The following is a 25,459-nucleotide window of genomic DNA, read 5'->3' as shown; positions in this document are numbered from 1 at the left end:
ATGTATGGGCGCTACCTTATTTTATTCAATTAATTTGATACAATTATAATAATGTACAATTTAAAAAAGAAAAAGAATACAATAAATTATTTTAAATAAATCAATTGCCTTAACAAAATAAAAAATTAGAAGGATATACTTACCTAACTTAAGAGATATGTCAAACAGCAAAAAATTAAAGTTATCACATAACCAGTTGTTCTTGTCACTATGTCGAAAAAAACCCAAGTTAAATTTGTTATATTATATCGTAAATTTCTTAATTCAATCTTTGTGTGGCAGGAAGCCGTTTCCTGCGGCGTCTTTGAGTACTAAGCCAGTGTTCATAGTGTCTTTCGTTTGTAAGCCAATCTTGATATTTATACCACCATTCTTCCCACTTGATGTAATCATCCAACGATAAATCTCGAAGATATCCAAGATCTTTATAATACTGGTATCGCACTCTAACATCGTCCCAAGCTGCCAGTCTTGACGGACCCGAAGATAGAAGCTCGTCCGGATAATGACCAGCCGGAACTGGCGACAAACTATAAAAACAATAGCAAATTCAAAACTTTTTCATTTTAATTTACCTGTATCTTCGAGGCGGACTTCCATAAATATAATCTTCTCCTTCTATCATAACCTTGAGATCACCTCCTGTCTTTGTAATTCTCATATTTTCAATGTCACGTCTTTCTCTATCGGCACTCCACTGAGCGATTTTCCCGAATCTTTCTGATAAAGTCAATCTTGTGGTGGCAACGATTGGTGAAGTAGAAGAAGTATCGCTATCTTCCGAACCTGAAGACTCTCCCGGAGATCCCGTTCTCTTCTTCGTCCTCTCCTTTTTAATTCTAGTTAACAAAACCTGCAACCACAGACGATTTTAAAGAGAACAATTCCGTACTCGTTATTCTAACTGGTTCAGATCCTTTCTCCTTCGGTTTTCTGGCAGGTTTCATGGGAGGTTTTACTCCAGTAACATCGATCACTTCTCCTGTCCTCCCTCGAGGCCTTGGAGGGGGCGGTTGCCTCCTCGGATCCGTCGGTCGATCCGACGAGCTCGTCTTTTGCGGTTTCCGTGCTGGCGGCGGCGTCATCGGCCTCGGCATTCGCCTGGGAGGCGACGGAGACGGCGAAGGGGGTCTAGGACGAACTCGAGACTTGAGCGCCGGCGACGCGGTCTTTGCCTGTCCTTTCCGAGATCGTGGCACCGAAAACGAACGAGATCTGTGACCATTTTAGGCCGCTCTTTAGAAATATGTATGTTGTTCTTACCTCGACCTCGGATGTCGATGATTCTTTGGCGAACACACCGAACACGAATCGTCCGAACAGCTGCTGATTGAACTTGCCGACGCTGATCGTCGTCCAGAACCGGAGGCTTTGTGTGGTGGCGGCGAACGAGGTCGAGCAGGTCGGGAACGCGTTGCGGGAGGCGGAGAACGACGACCGACCGGCGATCGGCTATAAGCGACGGGCGAACGACGCGAAATCGGTGACCTGCGACCTATGGGAGAACGACGCGGCGGCGGCGAACGAGGCGATCGACGAGTGATTGGTGAACGAGGCGAACGACGTGAGATTGGAGAGCGGGGCGATCGACGACCAACTGGCGAACGGCGAGGGGGCGATCTGCGACCGGTCGGAGATCTTGAACGACTTCGATGTCCAGACGACGGCGATGAAGAACCGTCAATGTACAGCGATTTGTAACCGCTATGACGCCACCTACGAAACGATGTTTGTCACAAAGATAGAATTCATCCAAACCCAAATTAATTACACTGTCCAAGAAATTTCACTTGTTTTACACGAAAAAGGGTGTTTGTTCTTATTGGAGAAATTTTGGAACAACCACACTTGAATTTCTATAACCTTTTTTGACTATATTCGGGTTTTTCTATTAGCACTTTCCCGTTCGCCATTGATTTTTTTTTATGCAAAAAAATTTGAAACTAGTTTGTTTCTATCGGTCTTACTTTTTCGTATAAACGTTTTTTGAAGTACCATATTACGAAAATTTGATCCGACTAAAACTGTAAGTGCTCTTTCACTGTAATCACTGTCTCATGTAATTTACATTTCAGAATCTCAAGAAATCTAATTTCCATTGGAATGTGAAGATTTTGAACTGAAAAGCAATTTTAATCAATGAAAACATGTTTTTAAACATGTTATATGAGGGTTGTTTGATATGTGTGGTAAAAAACTATGACCACGTGCGTCAATTAATTTGGCGAACCGCAAGTGAGATACACTATCGGCCAAAAGTAAAGAAACATTTGCGAATATTAAATATTTCATTGTAGGTGTATTTGATTTTTATATAATTTATTACAAGTAATTTGTTGGGTTATTCTTAAATATATTTTACAGAATTTAGTAAGAATTAAACAGTTGTTGTTGAATGAAAAATTTATTTTATTTTTTCAGGGGACAAAAGTGAAGAAACAATAAATCTATAATTACATATAAATGTTACAGTTTAATAATGGGTTGCAAATCCTTTATGTTTAATTACCTCAGCACATCTTTTCGGCAACGAATCGATTAATTTATTAATATATTCTAAGCTTACGTTTTCCCACGTTATTTTTACGGCTTCGATTAATTCTTGTTTTGAATTGAAACCTCGACTGTTTTCTTCTCTTAATTGACGATCAATATGGTCCCAAAGATTCTCAATAAGATTGAGATCGGGACTCTGAGCAGGCCATTGCATTACAGGTATTTGTTCCTTTAAAATCCAATCTTTTACAACTTTGGCTGTATGTTTGGGGTCATTATCGTGTTGAAAAGTCCATCTCAGTGGCATATTATCTTCAGCAAAAGGAAGCATTTATTCTCTTAAAATACGAAGATAAAGAAATCTATCCATTATTCCATCAATAACGTAGAGTGGTCCTACTCCGTGACCGGAAAAACAACCCCAAAACATAGCGCTGCCACCACCATGTTTTCAAAGTCCCTTTTGTGTATTTAGGATTAAATCTTTCCTGTTTTGGTCGTCTTACCCACTGAATTCCGTCTGAGCTATGCAGATTAAACTTTGATTCATCGGAAAATAACACATTTTTCCATTGAGTAGGTGACCAATTTAAATGCTCTCTAGCAAATTCCAATCTGCGCTGTCTATTTTTGGCAGAAATAAACGGTGTCTTTGCTGGTTTTCGCCCGTAGAGTCCAAATTCATTCAGTCTTCGTCGAATGGACCTCACTGATATACCCACATTTGGAATTTGTTGTCTTATTTTAACAGCAGATAAAAATGGATTATTTTGAGAAATTCTTTAAATTTTTTTATCAGTCACGTTATCCGTTTTACGCGGTCTTCCACTTTTTTTTTACTAAAGTTTTTCTTTTTTTAAATAAGGCAATTGTTTTCGATACAACACAGCCTGGCAATGTCAATTTGTTTCTCATCCGCCTCAAATTTGTCTATAATTACTTTTCTCAAGTCTTGAGACAGTTGTTCTCCTTTAGGCATAATTAAAGAACAATTTTTGTAGGAACTGTTTTGCACCGACGTTGTATTTAACTTTGCAATAGGTAAAATGAAAATGTTTCTTTACTTTTGTCCTTATCAAAATAGTAAGTAAGTTCACTGTATTCAAAAACCAACTTGACCAAAAAGCTTATAAAAAAATATCTTAAGGAAAAGTAAGTCTAGTGCACATAAATCGTTTTCGTTCTCATATTTATATGAAAAATAAATAAAAAATTCAATTGTTTCTTTACTTTTGGCCGGCACTGTATGTCATCTTTCAGAGTAAGTATGTCAGAGTTTCAACAAAAAGTGATTCCTGGTTGAAACAAATAGAAAATTTTAAAAATAAGTTGTATGAACAAATTTCGATAATTGAAAAAAAAGAATTTGCGCTGTAATAAAACATTTTTATTTAAAAAATGGACAGCCGCTCAGGTAAAAAAGAACTAGAGGAAGTATATGAAGACTCTGCACCTTCGTTGAAAACTATCTATTTCTGGATAAACGAATTTAAACGGGGTCAAACATCTACCCAAGATGAAGCGCGCTGTGGGCGCTCTGTCGACGTCATGACTTCACAAATTGTGGAAAAAATCCACAAAATTGTCTTGGAAGACCGCCGGGTGAAAGTTAGGGAAGTTGCTGAAATTGTAGGCATCTCCACTAAACGGGTACATTTGTCTTTCATGAAAAATTGCATATGAAAATAAATTGTGCAAGATAGGTGCCGCGATTGTTGACTAGTCTCCCGAAGGGAGATTTCAGCACTCACTAAATTATTATTTGAATTAGAACCAAATTCACCCTATTCACCAGATTTAGCACCGTGTGACTTCTAGCTACATCCAAATCTAAATTTTGCTTGGTGAAGACAGATTTCATTCAAACAAAAATCTTTTTTTTCCGATGGGTTAAAAAAATTAGAAAATTGTTGGATGAAGTGCATAGATCTTAATGAAGATTATATTGAAAAATAAAAATTATTGTTACCAAAAAATTTTTCTTTAACTAGGAATTTTACCACATTTATCAAACAACCCTGGTACATAAGAGAGAAATAATATGCAATAGGGAATTTATGTAGTTCGTATACAGGTGCGCCAGAACTCGCCCCCCAGAGAAAAATGTCAAGTGCCAGCGGCAATAGATCGCCAAAAAGTGCAGCCGAAGAAGTAATTTTTGCTTGCATAAGAAAGTTATTCGACTCTTAAATCCACCAATCTCAAAAGCGCACTTCAGTGTGTGATTGAAAAATTATATCCGTTGCTAGGTTACAAAAATAATACCAGTTTGCCCAGAACTTTACAAAATAGCTGGTCTACTGTAATTTTCACATTTAATTTATTAATTTTCTGTCAACTGTCATGTGAGTGACTTAATCGGCTAGTTTTCAGTATTTTTCTCGAATATTTCTCGGTGAAGAGGTTGTACATAAGTATAATGAGACAGAATCGTTAATTATTATCAACAATTATCAAAAATTATTTTGAAAACTCGATTCCCAAACATTCTGGTCCGATGAACCGACTTCTCTAAAACTTCTTCACAGGTGTTGYTCCTTGTGAACTTTTTCTTCGATCTGATACGGATTAACAAGCCGATATTGAATTTTAGAGCTTGAAAACTAATGCATTATCCTTTTGAAATAAAGAAGCAATTGTGATCGCCGGGCACGGACGCTAGACCAACCCCCTATTCTTTCAAGGTGACACCACGGTTATCGCTGTTCCCAGACGTTAGTGAAACTGAGAGACCAGAAAGACATGAAGTACTCAAGTTTCTTTATTTACTTTAATGCAAAATTAACAGAAAAATGTTCTTTTTATAAGAAATTGTGCTTAAATAAAACAGGTTACTAATTTTAATATCAAAATTGTAGTTTTACTCTCGTATTTAGGCATTCTTGCCCAGTAGAAATTCTAACCTCAAAATTTCAACAACAATTTATTGTTGTTTTCTTCCACTCACATGAACTTACTATAACCCCTTGGCTGCTTTTTCATTAAAAAATCTAGAAGAATGTTGCGATGTTTTTTGTATTTAGTACGAAAAATTAGCATTTTTGCTATTGTTTTAATTTCGAGGGCATTTCAGCAACGCTTTTTGGTGAATTTGTGGGCTGGTCTTCTGGGGAATCATGTGGTTTGTCAATAATATCAACTAATTTCAACATAACGTGACTCCCTTTCTAAAAAGTACATTTTTCTGTTAATTTTGCATTCAAGTAAATAAAGAAACTTGCGTACTTCTTCATGTTTTTCTGGTCTCTCACTCTCACTTGCTTCTTTGTTTCATAAGGATAATGCTAGTGCATTACTAAAACTAGTGTTTTCAAGCTCTAAAATTCATTTATCGGTTTGTTAATCTGTATCAGATCGAAGAAAAAGTTGAGAAGGAACAATACCTGTGAAGAAGTTTTAGAGAAGTTGGTTCATCAGAAGTTTCCCGAATGTTTCAAAATAATTTTCGATAACTGTTGATAATAATTAACGATTTTGTCTCATTATACTCGTGTACAACCTCTTCAGCGAGAAAAATACTGGAAACTAACAGGTTACGTCACCCACATCACGATAAATGTCAAACGCAAAATTACAGTAGACCAGCTATTTTTTTTAATTCTGGCCAAATTGGTATTATTTTCGTAACCTAGCAACCGATATAATTTTTTAATCACACCTTGAGGTGCCCTTCTGGAATTGGTGGATTTAAGAGTCGAATAACTTTCTTATGCAAGCAAAAGTTACTTCTTCGGCTGCACTTTTTGGCGACCTATTGCCGCCGGCACTAGACATTTTTCTCTGGGGCGCGAGTTCTGGCGCACCCTGTATGCAAGGGTATAAAACAGACACATCAAATTTTCATAATTTGGTGCTTGAAAAATATTATTATGATTATACGTAAAACTGGTAGACATTTCATCAAATGGTAATTTCTAAAAATCCCTCCAATAATAATTGAAATGAATTTTAAATTCAGTCAGTACCTTAAAAAATGATAAAAATGCACCCACTTTCGTCTAATGTTGGATTTAGGTGTTAGATAGTGTTGGGAAGTATTGCTTTGGTGCCTTATTACTCTTACCTATTCGGATCTTTTGCTTCAACTTCTAATAACTTTTTATCCCAGTAAGCATTTGAATTCGGTGATGCACGTGCCTTTTTCATTACGGTGTCAATCTCACGTCTTCGACCAGCTGGTAAACTAGGATCTGAAAAAAAATCAATTCATTCCTTTGTATTAACAAATTAAATAATTTTATTATAAAAGGGGAAGAAGTTGAATCGATAAAATTCGCATAAAATGAGAAAAATATTACACTTCGCACAAAGAAACAAAAATTGTGACTTTGGAAATACTCCAAATAATCTGTTGCATAATAAGAGATATTTTTGAGACTTTTTGACTTAAAACTTAACAATTTCGATAAAATTTAATTTTAAATAAACCAATCTTATCTGAGGCATTATGCTAATGGTTAGTTAAATAGCTCGTAAATTAAATGATTTTATAATGATCAATCAAAAAATTATACAATGAGTAGTACGTGTTTGTAAATTAAAAGTTTTCAATCATGTATCGACACCCTTAACCCCTTGTCAAAAAATATATTCGCAAATTTTCTTTCTGGACAGAAAACTATTCCCACCTTGTAAGAAAGCTGATATTCTTATAAAATTACACTTATACAATAACAAATTTGCTGAACAGTGTACATTACTCCTAAGAAAACTGTGAGATTACTCTACTGTTGGTACCTGTAATTCTAGGTGTTTGTGGTTTGGTGTCCATTCTCAATTTGGACCCGGCGTTTGAATTTTTTGAGCGTTCTCTGCTACGACTCCGCCTTCTGGAAGACATCCTGTTGGAAAACCAGCATGTATCCTTCGCGAGCAACGAAATATCGCGGACTTACGTGTCCCGCTAGATGTAGATAAGTCCGTGTGGAGTCAACGAGCGCGTATATCTGGGGGTAGTTTTCTGCCAAGATCCGAGAATGGGGCCGTGGGGGTACGATCGCGCGTCGGTGAGCAAGTCACGGCCACGCTAGAATCACGACACGCGTTATCAGGTGTTACCGAAACCACCAATGTTACGCACCACATGGCAAGCGCGACAACAAAAGCCATGTGGTTTATAACGGCAACTCGGTCGATTGACATTGCTGTCAAAGAAAAGTTAGTGCAAAAGCTTGCTGTTAGGACCAACACACTCTGTCTCCATTCACACAAGTCTTAATCATTCATCAGGCACTCAGAAACGACAGGATGAATCCTTTTTCCTCGAATTAGAGTTAAAAAGATGCATCCGACGAATTTTCGCATTAACAGGACCTGAAATTGGATCTAAATAACGTGAAAATTCCTTTGAAAGAAGCGCCGGTTATTCTTGTGCGGAATTTGGTAAAAATAGTGTTAAGATTAACGTCACACTTTCCAGTTCCGTTCGGATTGTCCGAAATTGGCAATAATTCCCTCGAACCGCACCAATAAAAATAGAACAACTTCACACAAGTCACTCAGGTCCGGGTTTGAACCGCATCACGTCCAAATTCGACCAAATCGATCGCCGATACCGACAACTTTGAATTTCCCGCGCTTAAAACCGACCGTCGACGAGGACAACGAACCCAAAATCAATACACATAAAATCACGACTTATCACTAACAAAACACTTACTTTTCCAAACGAAATTTATTACATTCGTTTCACAAACTTATCGGCGAAGGTTTGTGGCCGATTAACCATAATCTCTTCAAGATTTTATAGAGATTTTTCGAAATTTTCATATGCTAAACGTCGACATTACTGCACAGCGACACATCTCGAATACGCATGCGCTTTAAAATTCATAATGTATGCTACATCTTTGGCCTACATCTCGTGGGCACTAATTTAAAATTTGACGATATATTATTACATAACTGCTTATAATTGATATAGTAGAATCTTTTTTCAAAAATCTTAACACATCACACAAAAATGTACTTTTTATTTATTTTCGATTTTTTTTAAACCCGAATATAGTTCGAGCGCATGACCCACCCAAATGTTCAAATGTCATTTCATTTATCTCCATTTTGACTTTTGAGGTTATAATAATCACTAATAATCAAATAACTTATTTACTAATAATGGGCGATAAGAATGAAGTAGTAGAAACATTAAACGCGGCAAAGTCGTATTTAAATCACTTAGAAAATTTAAACAAACAGCTCGAAAATGCGGAAAAACAAATTTGCGACACTTCCAAAGAATCAGAGAGAAACATTGAAACCACTTTCAGCAATCTTTTAACTAACCTGACGGAGATTTTGTTAAATCGTAAGGATATTCTAATTAGAAAAGTACAAAAAGTGGGTATGGAAATCTAATTGACTTAAAATAAAGATAAATCATTTTAGACAAGGAAACAAAGCTTAGCCCCTTTAGAAGCAAGTAGATCTGATATTTTTAGTAATATTGAAAAGACCAAGAAACTTATAAGAGAGGGTCAGTCTTTATTAAATAGTAGTAGAGAAAACTTGGATGAATTCAGCCAAAAATCAAGTTTTCTTGGAAGTCTTCCTGCAATACCAGAGCTCAAAGAAGTGCCTTTTATCTCATTCCATTATGAACCAAATTTAGAATCAGAATTACTGGACATTTGCTCTCAATTTGGAGACGTTTCCAGAATTGCACCAGTTCAAGTAAACTACTTGAGTACAACTAATCATGATTTCATTATATTTTTCAGATAAGCCAAACTGTAGAAAAACCTGGTGCTGTTCTGGTAGAGTGGCAAAGTGTAGATGATGAGCGTTGTGTTGATATTCAAGAATTTCGATTGCAGAGAGCATTCGGTGATGTTATTTCTGAGAAACACTTGGAAACAAATTTTTTTGATTGTTATGTGGGAGCAGAAACGCAGTTTTTAGTGAAGGATTTACATCCCAATCAGTTGTATTCTTTTAGAGTTTGTTGTAAATTTGAAGGCTCAAGTGATTGGAGTCCATGGTCTTTGCCTCAAGTCACTAAAACAACCATCAAACCATTCTCTTGGGCTAGTAACAAAGATTTTGTTTTTGCTGATGGCAATAAAATTGCCACACCTGTAAAAGAAATGCCATCTTTATTACTGTCTGATGGACCACAATTTGCTGTTGGATATTCTGTTGAGTTTTCGGTAAGTTTATTGGGTCTCCTGTAAAATGTAACTAATTAACAATTTTGTTTAGTATTTAGAGTTTGATAATAAATGTTCTACTATTGCATTAGTTGCCGCCAAGGATGCTACTGATATTAAAGAAATTAAGTCAAGCAGTCACAGCTATTTTGCTCTTGATACCACTGGTGAAATTTATGTTGATGGTGTAAAAAAGTCTACCAAGTTACCTGAAGCTGCCAAAGGATTAAAAGTAACAAAAACACAATTCAGAGTAAAATGAATAAAATTTATTTTTCAGATTTGTTTTATGTGTGAATTAATCAATGATGATAAAGTAAGAGTTAATATTGATACATGTAATAAGCAAGTAACTTATGACTGGCAAATATGTAAAACAGATAAATTATATTTTGCCGCGCTTTTAAAGTCGCCCGCCAGTAAAATAATGGTTGAATAATTTATTTACCTAATGATACTCATAAATAAAAATGTTTTAAATTTAAATTCTTTTTGTTACCCTACAATACTACTTGCTCCTCTTAAAGCTAAATACCCAGCTGTAATGTCCATTGGAAGTCCTATAAGTGTGGCATATTCTTCTTTATTTGCAAATCGCAGTCTTGTCTGAGGATCAGTATATGGAGCTGGTAAGCCAGACAAATCTGAGAATTTCTCAGCTGGTTTAAATGAAGGAGGTGCATTTATGGAACTGTAATGAACAACGTTTTCAGGCCATGGTAGTGCCTTTTCAGTAGAAATGATTTGTTTCAGGGATTTCCAAGCGCGTTTTTTAACATTTGTTTTCGAGTTGTGATAAAAAGATGCGGTTTTGAAAACCGGTTTCGGTTCTGTCCGTGTTTCCTCAGCACTCATTTTTCACATCACGCTGCACTTAAACAATTCAAATATTTTGACAATAAACGATTTAAAAAAGTAAGGTTAACTGTCAAAGTTAATAATGAATGTTTGGAAACTACAGCGCAATCTCCTATTTATTTTTGTTTTGTCGCATGTGTATAATTGGTTGCCGAAATTCAGAAATAAAATGTTTTCTTTTTTCAATTTTAGAATTTTACACATAATTTCTGAAAAAGTTTCGCAAATTCAAAACCAGGTGCCTGTACACATGGACGCTTACAGACTTTTTTTTGTCAAAGGGGGTTAATAAAATACAATTAATTTTTTTTTCTTAATACGAAGTTTTTTAGTTATTTTATTACTATTATATATTTAGTTTATTAGCAGCAACTTCTATCACTTCAAAGAGAAGAGGCCCATGCCTGCATATTATTTTATCTCATTGAAGACAAATAAAATCCAAACTGTGCTTATTTATCAATAATTTTATCGATTTATCAAAAAAAAATATATACTTTTTTGTTAGTTAACACATACAAAAACTGGTAAAGGTAATCAAGTTTTCTTTTTTAGTACTCATAAAGACCTCTCATCGTAGTTACAAACCGGTAGATGTCGCCTAGGCCTTCCGTTCTCTCTTACTTCCCTGTCTCTCTTTAGTTTTTATTTCAAGCATTTCAGCGTTGTATACTTCATCTTTATCCTCATCAGCTTTCCCTTTCTTCTTTTCCATTCCATTCTTCTCATTCTTCGCTACAATCTCTTTCATAACGTCTGTCATCACCTCTTCAGGCTTATCTTCTTTTTGTTTTTTATCTTTCTTCTTATAATATCAGTACAGGGTGTTTCACATAACTTTACGAGGCTTGCGTCTAATGTACGCAGCCAAATATACAAAAGTCACAAAACACTAGATACAAAAAATACACTTCTAACTATTTAATTTTTGGAAACCCGTGACAGTAGTTGTCAAACTAATCACTGTTTGATTAATAATGATAAACTGCAGTTTTTCAGGAACAATTGTCATTTGTTCTATCAAGAAACGGCATGAATATGATTCTAGTTTATCTATCTTAATCACTAACTTACTAAAAACGTTGTAATTTTTTAAAGGGTGAACAAACTAGAGAAAATTATACAATTTTTCAAAATTTGTAATCGAGTTCGTAACGGAATATGTATTCTTGATTGCATCTTACAGGCGCAGGCCTCGTAAAATTATGTGAAACACCCTGTATATTATCAATATAATATTGATTTCAAAAATGATGTTTGAATTTTGGGACTGTATTGGCGAAGTACTTTCGAAATAATTTTCTAAGTGTTTACAATTATTGGCAATGTTATTTTTTAATTATCTTTATTATGGTTCAATAAAATATATTATTAAATAAAATTTTTAAATTAACCAAAGTTTCTAAAGTGATTGGTTTGTCATATCATCATCATGGTCGTTTGCAATCGGACCAATCACAGTCTATATTATTTTCATTAAAAATTCAATTAAGAGTATTTTACATTATCAATTACATTCAATTCTTGAATGAATACAAAAATCTCAAGTGATTGGTGTCACTATGGTTTCGGGCATTATTTTAATGGCCGACTTCAAGTTGACCAATCAGCGTGCTTACAACTTTTACAACAATCTTTACGTTAATTCATCAAGAGCGTATTCCATCCCCACCCCTTTCTCATAAACCTACCCTTGTGGCGAAATGTCAAATTTGAAATTTTCAACGTTTTTGACATTTCCAAACATTTTTTAAAAGAATTACCTAAAAATGTATCTATTCGTTTAGCAACATTTTTATTAAGGTAAACTCTTACTACTACTTATTGCTTCTTCTTTTTTCAGCGCGGGATGGTTGTAACTTATAACATCATGCAAAAACGACTAAGAAACTCCTTAGCTATGGCTTAGACACCTAAAACTTATGAATAGACACGCCAACAGCCGTCGAACGATTCAAAAATGATGATTTCTTCGTCATTGACATAACTAGAAATCCGACAAGAAACAAAAATGGAACGCTTTGAAGTTGCACCCTTCAGGTACCTACCGCCACCATAAATTTATCATTATCACACTAGTCATTTGCAGTTTCAAATCCATTTAACCTCTTTCATTTACAAATCCAATCCCTTACGGTGGCCAGGTGGTATAAAACTTTTGAATGGATAGTCTGTCGGAACTAATTCCTGACATTATTAAAAACTCACGGTGACAATTTTTGTGTGAAGTCACGTACAAGACCTAAAAACAGAAGAGGAAGGGAAAAAATGGTGTATTTTTCTTTTTTTCTTTTTTACATTCTATTCACATAAACATTTACTGTGTTCTAAGCATTTTGCTTTTTTATTCTACAAAATTGACAATCAGTTAACTCTTCCGCCTCTGTTATAATTTGCAAAAACAATAAATGCTTACAAAATGTTCAAATATCGCTATATTGTTTTTCCACATTTGTTCAAATAGAGCTCTCTTGCCGCCCATCACATTATTCAATATTTGCTTACTCTAAATGATGTATTTCACACGCTTATTATGATTAACATCATGTGAATTTTTTTGGTTTTATTATTTTACTTTGTCATGCATAACTAAGTTCGATGGTTCTAACACGCTTTGTTCTAACACTTCAATAAAGATGCGGGTCAATGGAATCGCAGACACTTCTAGTAATTTAAAAGTGCAACAATCGAAGCGACTGAGTGCTATTCTTGATAAATTGTTGAGAAGTGCTAGAACTACTTACGTACAACTTGTACATCGTGAAAAACAATAACTTCATACATTGTTCTTTGAATAAGGGTTTGTTAAAATATCCGGCATTTATACATATACATACGAACAAGAAATACTTGGACATAATTTTAATCATGATTAGTGCCTTTTGTCGTAATCTTTATTTTTTTTGTTCTTTTTTTACAGCCTGTTGAGGGGTTGTCAATACGGTAGCCGCATGGCGCGGCAGCACTTTGACATTTAAAATACACTACCCGCCAAAATTAACCAGACACCTAAAATTTTGCGATATTTCACATTGCAATATTTTTGTTATTCTTTGTCGGATTTCAACGAATTTTTGTTTGGATTAAAGAATGAAGTTTGCAGAACATTGTAATTTAATTCAATAACATTTTTTTACTGTTTTTTATATTGAGCTGTGGTGTGCGGCAGAGACAAACTTAAGTTTTTTCTGATTTTAGATTATTACCCATTCTTTTCTGAGTTATGTACCCCATTTCCCATAATTTTAATTCTTGAGACATGAGAAATATAAACCTCCAAAAAACCATTACATTTCGAATTTCAATGAATTGTTCGTATTAAGTAGGCCGAATGTGGCAAAACGTCAAAATAGGCGCATGGAAGTTTCCAAAAATCAACCGTTTTCTTGCTGTAATCCTTTGAAGTACTAAGTTTTTTAGATTTTTTGTGTTCAAATACGTAATTGTGCTTCTTTGGTGCCATAGGCAATAATTTTCGGTTTAACTACCTTTTTATGTAGCCTACTTTCTGAACGAATATTTAGTAACATTAGGAAAGCAACGTCTTTTTCAATGCTTTGTATCTCTGGGACACCAGAAGATAAAATTTTGAAACAAATTGGTCCTCACTCAGAAAAGAACGAGTAATAATCTGGAATCAGAAAAAACTTAAGTTTGTCTCTACCGCACACCACAGCTCAGTATGGAAAATAGTAAAAAAACAGTGCTTTCGTCTTTTAGGTATAACATTTACAAGACAAAACTGGAAATGTTATTGAATTAAGTTACAATAATCTGCAAAGTTCGTTCTTTAAGCCGAACTAAAATTCGTAGAAATCTGACAAAGAATAACAAAAATATTGCAATGTGAAAAATCGCAAAATTTTAGTTGTCCGGTTAATTTTGACGGGCAGTGTATATGATGCATTATGTTATGAGTAAATGATTGAAAATCATCAGTTCGGTGATTTTTTCCAAATATCTTATTAATTAGTTGTTTTCTTCTAGAAAGAAATAATCGTAGTTAATTAGCAGCACGTGTGACGAATCACTTGAAAATATTTTAACGACTATTTAAGTAAATAACTATCCTGCGAACAGATGAAAAGACCACCGAAATACCATCCGGAACCACCTAAAATACAAATAATTTGTTTTTCATCGTGATTCTAAAGGTGATTTCCTATTTCAGTCGGCGCAGACAAGTTGGCTCTGGAACTCCCACCCTGTTCGCTTAGAACTTGTTCTTCAGTACGGTGAGCTGATTTTGCGTCGGACTGCAGTCGAGTCGTGACGTTTGTTGAAATTGGGGTTGGACGCTCCGCTTCCAGAGCCGTAATCGCGATCTTTTTGTAAACAAAACAAATTTTTCTTTCACGTGGCCCGTATTGTGTTGTGTTTTGTGGTTTTAGTGGGAGGTTTTTTTGTTTGGCGCTTCTTTTCAAATTGTTTTTTGTGTTTTGATTGGTGTTTATTTCTCGCTCGGCATTTTTTTTATTATGGCGTCTAATGACACGTAAATGCAGGTAATTTGAAGATATCAGGATTTTGTTTGCTTAAATTGATTAATTGGTTAACAGGTTATTATTTGTACAATTACTGTAATTTAAGCTTTTCATGTTTTGAATGTAAATTGTTCCGATTATTATCACATATTTCCATCCAGGTGTGCAAGAAAAGAAATTATTTAATTACGTAATTATCCAATCATTTTATAATTAAAGCGGCATCGCAAATCAACTGGTTTTATTTAAAAGTCACAAATACCAACAAACTTTTTATACATGCGACATTTACAAATATTTTATTTAATGGTTCTTAAAGTGTAATAATAAATTTTCCATACTCTATACATTTTATTTTTGCCGCCAGAGAATATATTGTCAAAGTTACAACCCATTGCGATTTAATTTTTAATTATAATATTATATATTTTAATAAAATTTTATTTTTAGAAAGTTTATAAAGACATTTTTGGTGTCAAATATTAAATCTTTTTCCTTTCACAGAAAACGCGTTTAATTAAGTTTTATAAAATCGATAAAATTATAATGAGATTTTTTGGTTGTATTATATTTTCTGTAGCCAATCTTGATTCCAATTTGTTTGCATGCGAGTAAAATCAGAACAACTCAATCAAGTGAACCGATGGTGCGATAAGTAACTTGGCAATTAACAATATGGAAAGTTTAAATTTTTGCATAAACTAAAATTAATTGGAGTTCGTAATTTGTGTAAATAACCACATTTTCCACAACATGACTCTTCTCAATATAAACAAAAATTAATGTTCCTGAACTAGAATTACCGCCTATGTAAATATCCGCTAAAAGTAATTAGTGCATTTCCCGCTTGCGGATAATTGCTGTAACACTCGAAATAAACAATACAAGGGGCATTTGAAAAACGTTATCCATTTTTTCAGTGATTGTCAATATGAGGAAATATCCATCGCAATTTTGGGCATGAATTTTGCATGACTTTTTTGCACCCGTAAAGCTCTAGGCAATCGAAATGATGAGTGTTTGAACTAACCGAAGGCTTTCTTGAAAGATATTTAGATGATGGCCCCGCGTTTTGTTCGTTTGTTATTGTTCACCTTCAGGCTATGTACATTCCGTCGAAGGAATATTTTCTCGGAGACTTTTGTAAATTTCAACGTGTATAACGCGCGTTTTTAAAGTGCCTCAGGGGCCGGTTTAGTTCCTAAATATGGTAAAATGTGACATTATCGCTGCTGAAAGCTCTCAGAATGAGACGTTGAGGCTTGACCAAGAAGATGCTTATCGTCATATAAACAAGTAAATAAACAAGCATCGGTATGCACTTATTTAAACATTTTAAAAATGCTCCTAATCCACTTGGTTAATTAACACTTAGTACGAGATTACTTCACATGAGGCTTCTTTCATTTTTTGCCTCCAGTGTCAATGTCATGGACCCACCAGTCTTTAGAATAATCGAGATTAGCTAAGTCATAAATCATTTTAAACGATTGTCAGACTTGTCTGCAGCTTTATAAAGTTTTGTTTTTGCTTCACCGGTAATGACTTTCTTCTTCCGAGTGAATAAAATGCACCGTTTCGGTATTCAGTGTGGAGTAAAGATGGGCCTAGGGCGCTAAAGAAGCCAAGTAGATGGAGGAGGTATATTGAAATCGATTGACTGCTGAATGCATCGCCGTTTTATATGTTTATATAAATTCTTGAGCACCCTCCTATTGCCCTACACGTATTGCTTCCTGCCTTTGGGACCGTTTTACACTCGCGATATTTTATATAAAGTCTGTTTCTTTACAAAATATACGCTTTACAGGCTTTTTTCCTACATAAGTGTTGACATTTACAAATTTTTCTTTTATTTGGTAGAAATTCAATAGCCAAAATCATTTACCAGCAGAATTGAGAGAAAATGTATTTACTTGTGATATACAAAAAATAAATAAATCGATAACAACAAAAGTAGCGTTAATAAGAGAACAAATATAAAGAAAACCTTAATTGATTTAATTAATTATTTATTTTCTTAATCAACGACAAACTACAATCCTGGTGTAAGTTATTTATAATCTCTTTTTTTACCATTTTTTGTGGTTTTGCGTATTGTTATTTCATGATTATTAAATTTAAAGTATACATCAGCATGTTTTTGAAATACATTTACATATTAACATTTGTAGGCTTTTTAAGCAAGTTCAACATCAAATCTTTTTTTATCCAGTCTTGGTAAAGTCTAAAATTAACTAAAAAATTTCATGTCGAAGTCCAAATTTGTACCATTTTTTTGTAAATCTATTACAACTCAAAAATTCAAAAACTTTTTTTCTAAATCTAAAGTCTACTACTCATCACCAGTTGCACTTTTATGTACCTACATACAAAACATACATATTTATGGTATATTAATTAATTTCTTTTCAGCAAATTTAGAAAAGGAAGGCGGAAAAAGGAGTTTTTAAGAAAAATAGAAAACGTTACTATAATTACTTACTTGTAATAATTTTTGTATTTTTGTATTTAATTGTCCACAATTGCTCATTTTGCTATAGCAAGTATCAAAATTAAAATAAATACCTAAAATTGTCTTTTGTATTACTTTTATTTTTTTTTACTTTTTGTGAACACTTTTACGTGATGACTATAAAATGTATCTATGCAATTATAGAATCAGTACTAAAAATTGCATAATATTTAATCATTGACTTGTTATAGAATGAAAATACAGGCAAAACACATAAGAAGCAGGTGTTTCAGAATAAATATTCCTTCTCAAATGTGAGAATTTTTATTTCCTATTATTAAAATTGATTTCGGAATTATTACATTTTCTAATGGCCGTGGAGAAAAAAAAATTGTTTTAAAAAAGTTGTTTTTCTCAGGTTTGTGTTATTATTTGAACGAAGTACAGTTTTACCAGACTCTAAGCGAGCTATTGTACATACAAAAGCTCACTTTTGAAGACTTTTTGGTTGTGCATTGAAATAATGAATTATAGGTAAGTAGGTAGTCTTTAAGAACGTACCTACAGCTTGGTCATAGTTATTAAAAAATCATTTACTAATTGGATTCAGCAACATAATTATGATAGGTATATCAAATAAAAGATGTAATTCGTAAATAAAAACAGCTTAAACCAAATTGTGAATATAATGTATACTTAGTCATTTATTGCTTGAGTAAATCATGCTTATTTATTATCGAAAAATGGGAATACCGGAAAACGTTGGTGGCCTTAGTAAAGTAGGTGATTATACAAAATTTATAATTTTGTTTGCTGTGGAAAGAAATATAAGAATCTGAATGAAAACAAAGTAAATACAGTGGGTTGTGGTAGAAAACGCCTCCTTTTAGCAATTCTTTCAACGATTGTGTTTTACTGAATAAGAAGATTGATGTGAATACTTGTTTCAAAGAAATTTCTTGTTTCATCTGGAAAGTGATCTTAATTGTCAATTTGTCAGGGAGATTATTTATTTATTCTATTATATTAGTTAGAATAATACAATAGGATTAATTATTATATTTTTGAATTAATTATTTAAGGATATCGAAAAATTTGTAAGCTTCGTGTTAAGATTTTGAATCTCCAATCTTGTTAAATGAAATGAAATAAATGTTCGTAAATTGAATTTTAATGAGCATAATACTAGAATTAAAGCCGTGGGTTGTGATTAAAACTTGCTATTATACTTTCTAACACACCTGTTCCATGTAGATATCGACACAAGAATTAATCTTAATGTATTAGTTATAAACGTTATTGTACAACAATTTTAATTGGGTTCGTATGTCTGTTAATTACCGCCAAACCCAGGAAGTCTTGAAGTCCAGCATCTCGCGGTGTGAATAAACTTCAGTATTTCCTTCTCACCGCGAATTTAAATCTCTTATATTCCGAGCTTACTTAATTTCTATCTTTTTTTTCTATTTTTCCTCAGGTTTTCACCCGGCGACCGCCTACCACCATTCAATATAATTAAAGTCGACGCTTTTTAGTAAAATTAGACGGGACTAAATTTTAATTAAAACGAAGTGCAAGACTCGAGTCCTTTCAAAAATCCTTGGAAAAAATAAACAATTGTGGGAGAGTAAAATAACGGTGCTCGCGATGCGGGCGTCAGTGGCGTTCGTGTTAGGGATTATTTGGGCTTTAATTGTTTCGTGTGAATGGAGCAGCGCTGAGCCCGGCAACGATGTCGCTCATTTATCTTTCACATCGCTTCGATGTCCCAGAGGATGCACCTGCACGGGAACCATCACTGATTGCTCCCATCGGGGATTCACACAGGTTCCCAAGAACATACCCCCGGAAACCGAAAGACTGTAAGTAGCGATTTCCACTGCATGCATCCAAAACCATAACATTACCAAATGCTAGAATTTTGCGCATCAGTGGCGCACTGATTACTTTTTTTTCACAATATTTTCTATGTTCTAAAGTTTGTTTTTTTTTAATGGAAATTACCAAGTCAAAATTTTGGTGAAAAAATTGGTAGCAGCTTGTCTCCATAGCCACAAATTTTGTTTGCTCTATTTGTCCCTAGAAAATTTGTTAAAAAATTATGGTTATGTGTTCAAATTGAGATGTTGTCAAAATTTTGACTTTTATGAATCTTGTGTGCCTGTTTGCTCTTTGAAAGCGCTATAATGGAATACCTGAGGACAGACATCATTACCTAAAGTCTAAAGACAGAATTCAGTGCTAATAATTTTGTTAGAAACACACCGCAAGTAAGTACAATGTTGTGGACCAAAATGAGGTTCTTGTTACAAAGACATTGAAGAAAAAGGATGTTTATATGGAAAAAAGTTATTTAGCAAAAGATACAAGCAGGTATTATGATGATTGGCAAAAAAATTTGTGTAATTTATTGAAATGGGCTCAAAGTTGATGCATTTTATAAATTCTTCTTCAGCTTTAGTTTCAAAATTGTTACTTTTTCAACTCGTTCTTCAAAAACGATGCACAATACACTAATTTAATTGCATTCTTTCCGGGGTTCTTTATCATTCATGTTTATTTTGTATTTTTGTCAATTTTTTGCTAAAAACGTGCATTACAAATTGCGTCTACATTTTAACGGGCCCTTTTTCTAACTTCCTGCTTGCGAACTATTCGTTTCCAAATTTCGAAGAACTGTTAGCAGTACCGAATTTGTTCCTTTTTTTGGTGTTTCGTCTCTAAATTTTCTTAGACGATTATTTGTGTTGATGTTTAATGACATTGTTTTGAAATTAATTCAAAAAACCAGAACTGACAACTTCCTTTATTAAAATAACCGTGAATGAATTTACTAGTGATGCCAACGTTAAGACTGTTTGGCATTTCCATTTAAAAAAAAACAGACTTTATGTGTTTTTAATTGTTAAAGTTAATGCGAAAAGTTATTGGTCGTTGGTATTAGCAAATAATGTTACTGAAAGCTCATTTGAAAATGAAAAGTTCCCATAATGAATTTGCTTTCAGGGGCCCTTAAATATCCAAAAGTAGACTATAGACATTAAATATTCCTGTAAATGGGTCTTTTTTATTTTATAGGTTAAAATCGACAATAATTTATCCTAAATAGGCAGTTGAGGGATAGAGAAATTCATCCATTAATCGCCCAACTTTCCACTTGAGGTTTACCGGATCCGGTCGTTGTAAAGCGATCGGAGGATGTTTAACATACCACTCTCGTATCGATACCATTATTACTCACCACAAATATTTATCCGACTTAAGTCAAGGTCGCGCTTTTGCCAGATGGTGAAGCGAGCGGCAGTGCATGCACCTTTACTCGCTTAAATACCTAAAGAATTGTATGCACGTACTCAACTATTTCATAAGGTTGAGTATTATTAATCACGTGATGCATACGGAGCTAGCAACTTGAAACCATTAATGTATAAATTATTTATAAAGCTTTAGTTAACTAAGCCTGGGTGGGTTGTATAGTGATCGAAGTGATGCGGGACTTAAGCGTCTTTAGCGTTTACAAGTTGCCTCATCTAAAGATTCATTAAAAGATAAGGGAGTAGTGGACGGACGCAAAATCTAAAACATGGCTTATCTTTAAAGAAACACTTGCGATGAAATTTGCCAACGGAATAGATAATTAATTTGCATTGTAATGTTGGCAAGATTTTTTAATTGAATTAGGATGTCAATTAACCAATGATGATTTTCATTATTTAAATTACTTCTTTGTACCCTCATGACAATTATAATTGTTGTTAATTGTTGACGGTTTAAAGGTTGCATCAGCATTTATTTATTAACATTAAAAATTATGAGGCATTCTTAATTTATGGTTATTGTTGCTATTAGTTTATGTTTAATGTTCACCTTTGTTTTATAGTATCATAGATAAAAATAAATAACTGCCATGTTGGGCTGTATATTTCCTTGTAAATATTTATAGAGTTACAGAAAAGGTAATTTTTGCAACAGTGTAAGCTATAAGGTCATATTGTACGTAGTATTTATCTTGTGGCATTTTTTGCAACAAACTTTTTTTCTTATTTGTTGAAACATATTTTTTTATTTAATATGGATGTCGGAATGCTGTTTGACCTGACTAATATTATTTAATCATGTTTTTTTCAGAAAGTATTGTAATTTGTACAAGTACCATGAAGTCAGGTTTATAAGATATTTTGATAATTTTGCTTTACAACAAATTACCACATTTTTGTAATTTATTCAAGAAAGTTTTTTTCCTTGTTATAAATTGTATGTATTTACGTCAAGTAAGTACGTGTTTTTTGCTTAAATAAGTTTCCGATTTTACTGTATGAAGAGTTTTATTTTTCTTCACGAAAATATAGAAAATTTTTAGAAAGTCTTTGAGTAAACAAATATGAATTTTTATCGAGACAATTCACAAAGTTTAAAATCTGGCACATGTCCTATTATTGTTAAGTAGTCGTAAATAAATCACTCTCTTGCTGCTGAAAGATATGTTTACCATAAAAAGTATGGAAAAAACAAAGCTCCACAAAGCAGTGAACGGGTGAATGAAACTCAAAAGACGAGAAGCTGGCGATAAAGCTGTCGATAGGTGCAAGGTGCTGCGAGCTTTTCCGAGCAGACAGTAAAAAAAGCCCCCCAACATGATACCATTTAACGATGTTCTATCAGTCAGCCGCCTTGGAGGAGTTGTGAAATTTTATCAAAAGTCTAATTTTCGGGCAGATTTGCAGAATTTTATTCTCGTTTACGTCTACGCACCAATTTATTACGATTTATCGTGTTCATAATAGCAGAGAAATTTATTTATACATTAAAATGTGCAGATGTGTAAATTTTGTGCATAAATCACATTAATTAAAATTCGTGGATGGAATGGAGTTGCGCTGCGTTTTTCGATAGAGATTTTCGCAAAATTAATTTAAAACATGTCTGTTATTGATATTGCATTCGAACAGTTACAACATTCTCACACTCTGCAGAGTTATTAATGTCCGTCGGGGCGAACGCCCGGGAAATAGTTGTTTGGTTCAAACAATCATCCAGAAAACAATTCAAAATTCGCACGCATAAATAAAGGACGGCCATTATCGAATCGGAAACGTTCTAATTGAAACGGACTCCAAGAGTAACAAAATCGTTCCAGCAAACTCGCTATTTAAACGGAAAATATTCTAGCAATTTATTAGAGCCATTCCCGGCTGCTGTTTTGATTAAAACATAAATATCGTTTAATGAAACCTCTGTAGAATATTTGAGAAAACCGTAGAATTGTCACCAGAGGCGTCCACCCAACGTGGGACACAGGAGTTTTATTGATGAATTAACCAATTTTTTTTTGTTTATTTTATTACTATGAGAAAGTATTAAAATTCTAATAAAAATTGTATGATGAAATTAGATTGCATAATTGGCTTTATTTTAAGTAAGTTTTGATTTGGTCGCCCGCCACTGATTTGGTCTTCCTGCTGAGAAAATTTCATGTTTGCTTACATTTCCTGTGCTTCTTATATCGAGAAACCATTAAATTGCAAATGCAATTTCCGCGAAATCCTTTCGTTGGCACGGCCATAATTAAGATGTCCTGTGCTTATTCAGAGACTCAGACAGGATAATTGGCCAATATTTTTGCCGGCAGTCGACTTGAGCATTGTTACATCGGTAATCCTGGTTTTAAACAAGGATAATCCAGTTTAGTAAGCTCGTGGCCACGAGAGCTTGACAAAGTGTTTCGACTAGATGATACTTTCCTATTTCTGACCAACTATGTTGATCGAGTCCGATGATTAACGTAAAGCTATTAAGTGAACAAGAGCTCTAATAACCTCGCCGGTAAATGTAGCTAGTTGCGTTTGATAAGCTAATAGTTGTTCTTCGCTTAATTAACATTCTGATATTAGTAGGCTGTCCAGCTGAGGTTGCTCTCTACACCCGCCTTCCGCACATTGATCGATATTAATGACGCGGTATTAGGAATAATACATGCTTCTTGATTAATTACTTCAAACAAGAACAGATAGGATATCTGATACATACAATTATCTTCATGATTAATCTTTGCACCAGACTCGACCACGAAGCTATTTTGATGATCTGTGTATCAAATAGCGAATCTTGTTAGCTTAACCTCGGCTTCAAGATTCACTGTCAATCATGGACAATACACATAGGGCTCGGATTTCACCACATCTCGTTCATTTCCGACACAAAAAATGTTATACGATGACACCAGGACTGAGCTTTTACTGCCTGAAAGCTGTGCGAAAAGGAAAAAGACAAATTAAATCCACCCATAGAGTTGTGATTTTTATAATTAAAAGTTACCTCGAACAAAATTCTGAAATTTATTGTTGGAAAAAGGTGTAGTATGTAACATTGCCCTGAATTCTAATTTCGTTTAATTCAAAAAATCATTAATTTTTAAGCTGTACTTAGAGAGGGGTAAATCTCAGCATGACAAAATTTGTGTTCGAGTGGGGTCAGAAACGGGTTTCTGACAGAACGGTTGAAATACTCGTACCTATATTGATTTTAAAGTCTTGGAAATAAAAAAAAACATTGTTTTTCCTCAAGTTTTGAAATGTGTTGAGATTTTGTTCCTATGTTTAACAAGTAGAAGTTTTTATCGTTGAAATAAAAAATAATGTGGTAAAATATTCCTAGTTAATTTGTGTGTAAAATAATAGTTTGTGGGTCTATTAATTCTTGTGTTTACACAATTTCAGAGCAATAAAAAAGTAACTATTTGTATTATTTTCCCTAATGCGACTGTGTGTTGAAAACAAATTATATATTAACACAGCTGTTTTCTAATTTATTCGATATGAGTTATTTCATTACCATTATAACAATATAAAAAATAAATAATAAAGTTTGGAAATAGTTGATAATTTAGTGTCGTTTTTAAACAGTTATTGAGAGTAAATATTTGAAATTACGCCTGGAATGTGGTGGAAACTATTCAAGGCTGATATTTTTGACGTGAGCTTAACATTTAAAATTATAACGGCACAATAATCCCTGTTTTCAAGTCGCAGTTGTGCGAAATTTTTGGAACGTTTCCTCGTCTATAAACTGGCAGTTATCACGAATATAAATTTCAGTTATATTTATGTTTTATTAGGATCATTTGAATAAAGAGTGTTTTGTTGAAGTCTTTATTGCTTTAGTGAGAGTATTTTTGTTCGCTCTGCTTTTGATAATGGCCGAGGAGAATGGATTGTTTGTTCGCAGGAATCCCTTGCTGTTTCTTGTACCATAATCCTTTGAAAGTCTTTGACCGTTTATCTAGGCAACTGTCGATCGGGCGTTTCATAAAAGCTTCTATCTAAAGCTCGCACGTTCCTGTCACTCTTCTCCTCCTCCCATTGTTCGAGTCAAAATGTTTTGTTCATAGCACCACTGTCCTTCCACTATTGATAACCTTAAAATTACTCTTTTGTTGGGTTTGATTGATGCAGAATTGTTTGCGCTTATGGCTGTCCGACAACGATAGAAGCGTTAACTTTTCGCGCCTTGAACAGCGAAATTAATTGGAAAATTTTAAAGACGTGCACGTTGTATGAACTGTTTACTCTCGGATTTTTTTAATGCTTACAAATACGTTACCTGGTTTGGTTTACATTTCGATTGCTTCTTTTGGGTCGTGCCACGAAACATAACACCAAAGGTAACAAGCAAAGGTGGTAATTTTGGTAATTATACACTTGGCAACAAACAGGTTGACCAGACTTGTAATTTGATAAACTTTTAACGATTTTTAAACATTCACAAACATGAAATTGTGGGCCATAATTGCAGTAGATCAGAATTACAAGCGCGAATTGAATTACAAGAGGTAAAAGCGTTTCAAAGATATAATTGAGCTGCGTTCCAGTGCTTTACTTCGATTGCTTGTGGAGCGTTTTCTATCAAAAGTTTTTAAAGTCGTTTTCACTCTTGAAAATAGTTTTCTGATAACTGGTTGAGCTTAAAAAAACAAGAAGTTTGCTTAATTAAATCAGAAATGGCTTGGAAAAATACTGCGGAAA

General features: G+C 33.9%; 4 protein-coding genes across 11 annotated transcripts in view; 2 read left to right on the top strand and 2 right to left on the bottom strand.

Annotated features, from left to right (window-relative positions):
• Nucleotides 1-5: 5 nt before the first annotated feature.
• On the bottom strand, nucleotides 6-8,323 carry LOC123006973 (serine/arginine repetitive matrix protein 1). 3 transcript variants are annotated; one of them, XM_044401949.1, is made up of 8 exons: nucleotides 8,156-8,322; nucleotides 7,392-7,522; nucleotides 7,234-7,337; nucleotides 6,560-6,686; nucleotides 1,264-1,716; nucleotides 906-1,215; nucleotides 576-853; nucleotides 6-530 (listed from the first exon to the last, which is right to left on the bottom strand). In XM_044401949.1, exons 3-8 carry the CDS (start codon nucleotides 7,334-7,336, stop codon nucleotides 260-262), a joined length of 1,542 nt encoding a protein of 513 aa, XP_044257884.1. In that variant the 5' UTR covers nucleotide 7,337; nucleotides 7,392-7,522; nucleotides 8,156-8,322; the 3' UTR covers nucleotides 6-259. The 3 variants fall into 3 exon arrangements, with proteins under 3 accessions (XP_044257884.1, XP_044257883.1, XP_044257885.1); XM_044401948.1 differs by having other exon boundaries at nucleotides 7,392-8,323; XM_044401950.1 differs by lacking the exons at nucleotides 7,234-7,337; nucleotides 7,392-7,522.
• A 194-nt stretch (nucleotides 8,324-8,517) lies between these two features.
• Nucleotides 8,518-10,120, top strand: LOC123006974 (cytokine receptor-like factor 3). The gene is made up of 5 exons (XM_044401952.1): nucleotides 8,518-8,832; nucleotides 8,881-9,165; nucleotides 9,213-9,641; nucleotides 9,694-9,873; nucleotides 9,922-10,120. The coding sequence occupies exons 1-5, from the start codon at nucleotides 8,611-8,613 to the stop codon at nucleotides 10,078-10,080; spliced, it is 1,275 nt and encodes a 424-aa protein (XP_044257887.1). The 5' UTR covers nucleotides 8,518-8,610; the 3' UTR covers nucleotides 10,081-10,120.
• LOC123006975 (INO80 complex subunit C) lies at nucleotides 9,889-10,569 on the bottom strand. The gene has a single exon (XM_044401953.1). It carries the CDS (start codon nucleotides 10,494-10,496, stop codon nucleotides 10,137-10,139), a length of 360 nt encoding a protein of 119 aa, XP_044257888.1. The 5' UTR covers nucleotides 10,497-10,569; the 3' UTR covers nucleotides 9,889-10,136.
• A 1,655-nt stretch (nucleotides 10,570-12,224) lies between these two features.
• The window catches only part of LOC123008048 (protein slit), a 113,055-nt gene continuing 99,820 nt past the window's right edge, over nucleotides 12,225-25,459 (top strand). For 5 of the 6 annotated variants that reach the window (XM_044403625.1, XM_044403624.1, XM_044403622.1 and 2 more), the window contains exons 1-5: nucleotides 12,225-12,270; nucleotides 12,343-12,539; nucleotides 12,589-12,770; nucleotides 14,671-15,004; nucleotides 18,916-19,300. In XM_044403625.1, the coding sequence (XP_044259560.1) occupies nucleotides 19,086-19,300 (215 nt within the window). In that variant the 5' untranslated portion in view covers nucleotides 12,225-12,270; nucleotides 12,343-12,539; nucleotides 12,589-12,770; nucleotides 14,671-15,004; nucleotides 18,916-19,085. Of the gene's footprint in view, nucleotides 12,540-12,588; nucleotides 12,771-14,670; nucleotides 15,005-18,915; nucleotides 19,301-25,459 lie in introns of all 6 variants that reach the window. The other variant, XM_044403621.1, reaches the window with a different exon arrangement.

The sequence above is a fragment of the Tribolium madens genome, unplaced genomic scaffold, assembly GCF_015345945.1.
Source record: "Tribolium madens isolate multiple individuals breed KSU strain unplaced genomic scaffold, Tmad_KSU_1.1 Scaffold_3;HRSCAF=73;Tcas5.2_LG2, whole genome shotgun sequence".
NCBI classification, from domain to species: domain Eukaryota; kingdom Metazoa; phylum Arthropoda; class Insecta; order Coleoptera; family Tenebrionidae; genus Tribolium; species Tribolium madens.
This window is presented reverse-complemented; position numbering and strand designations above follow the sequence as displayed.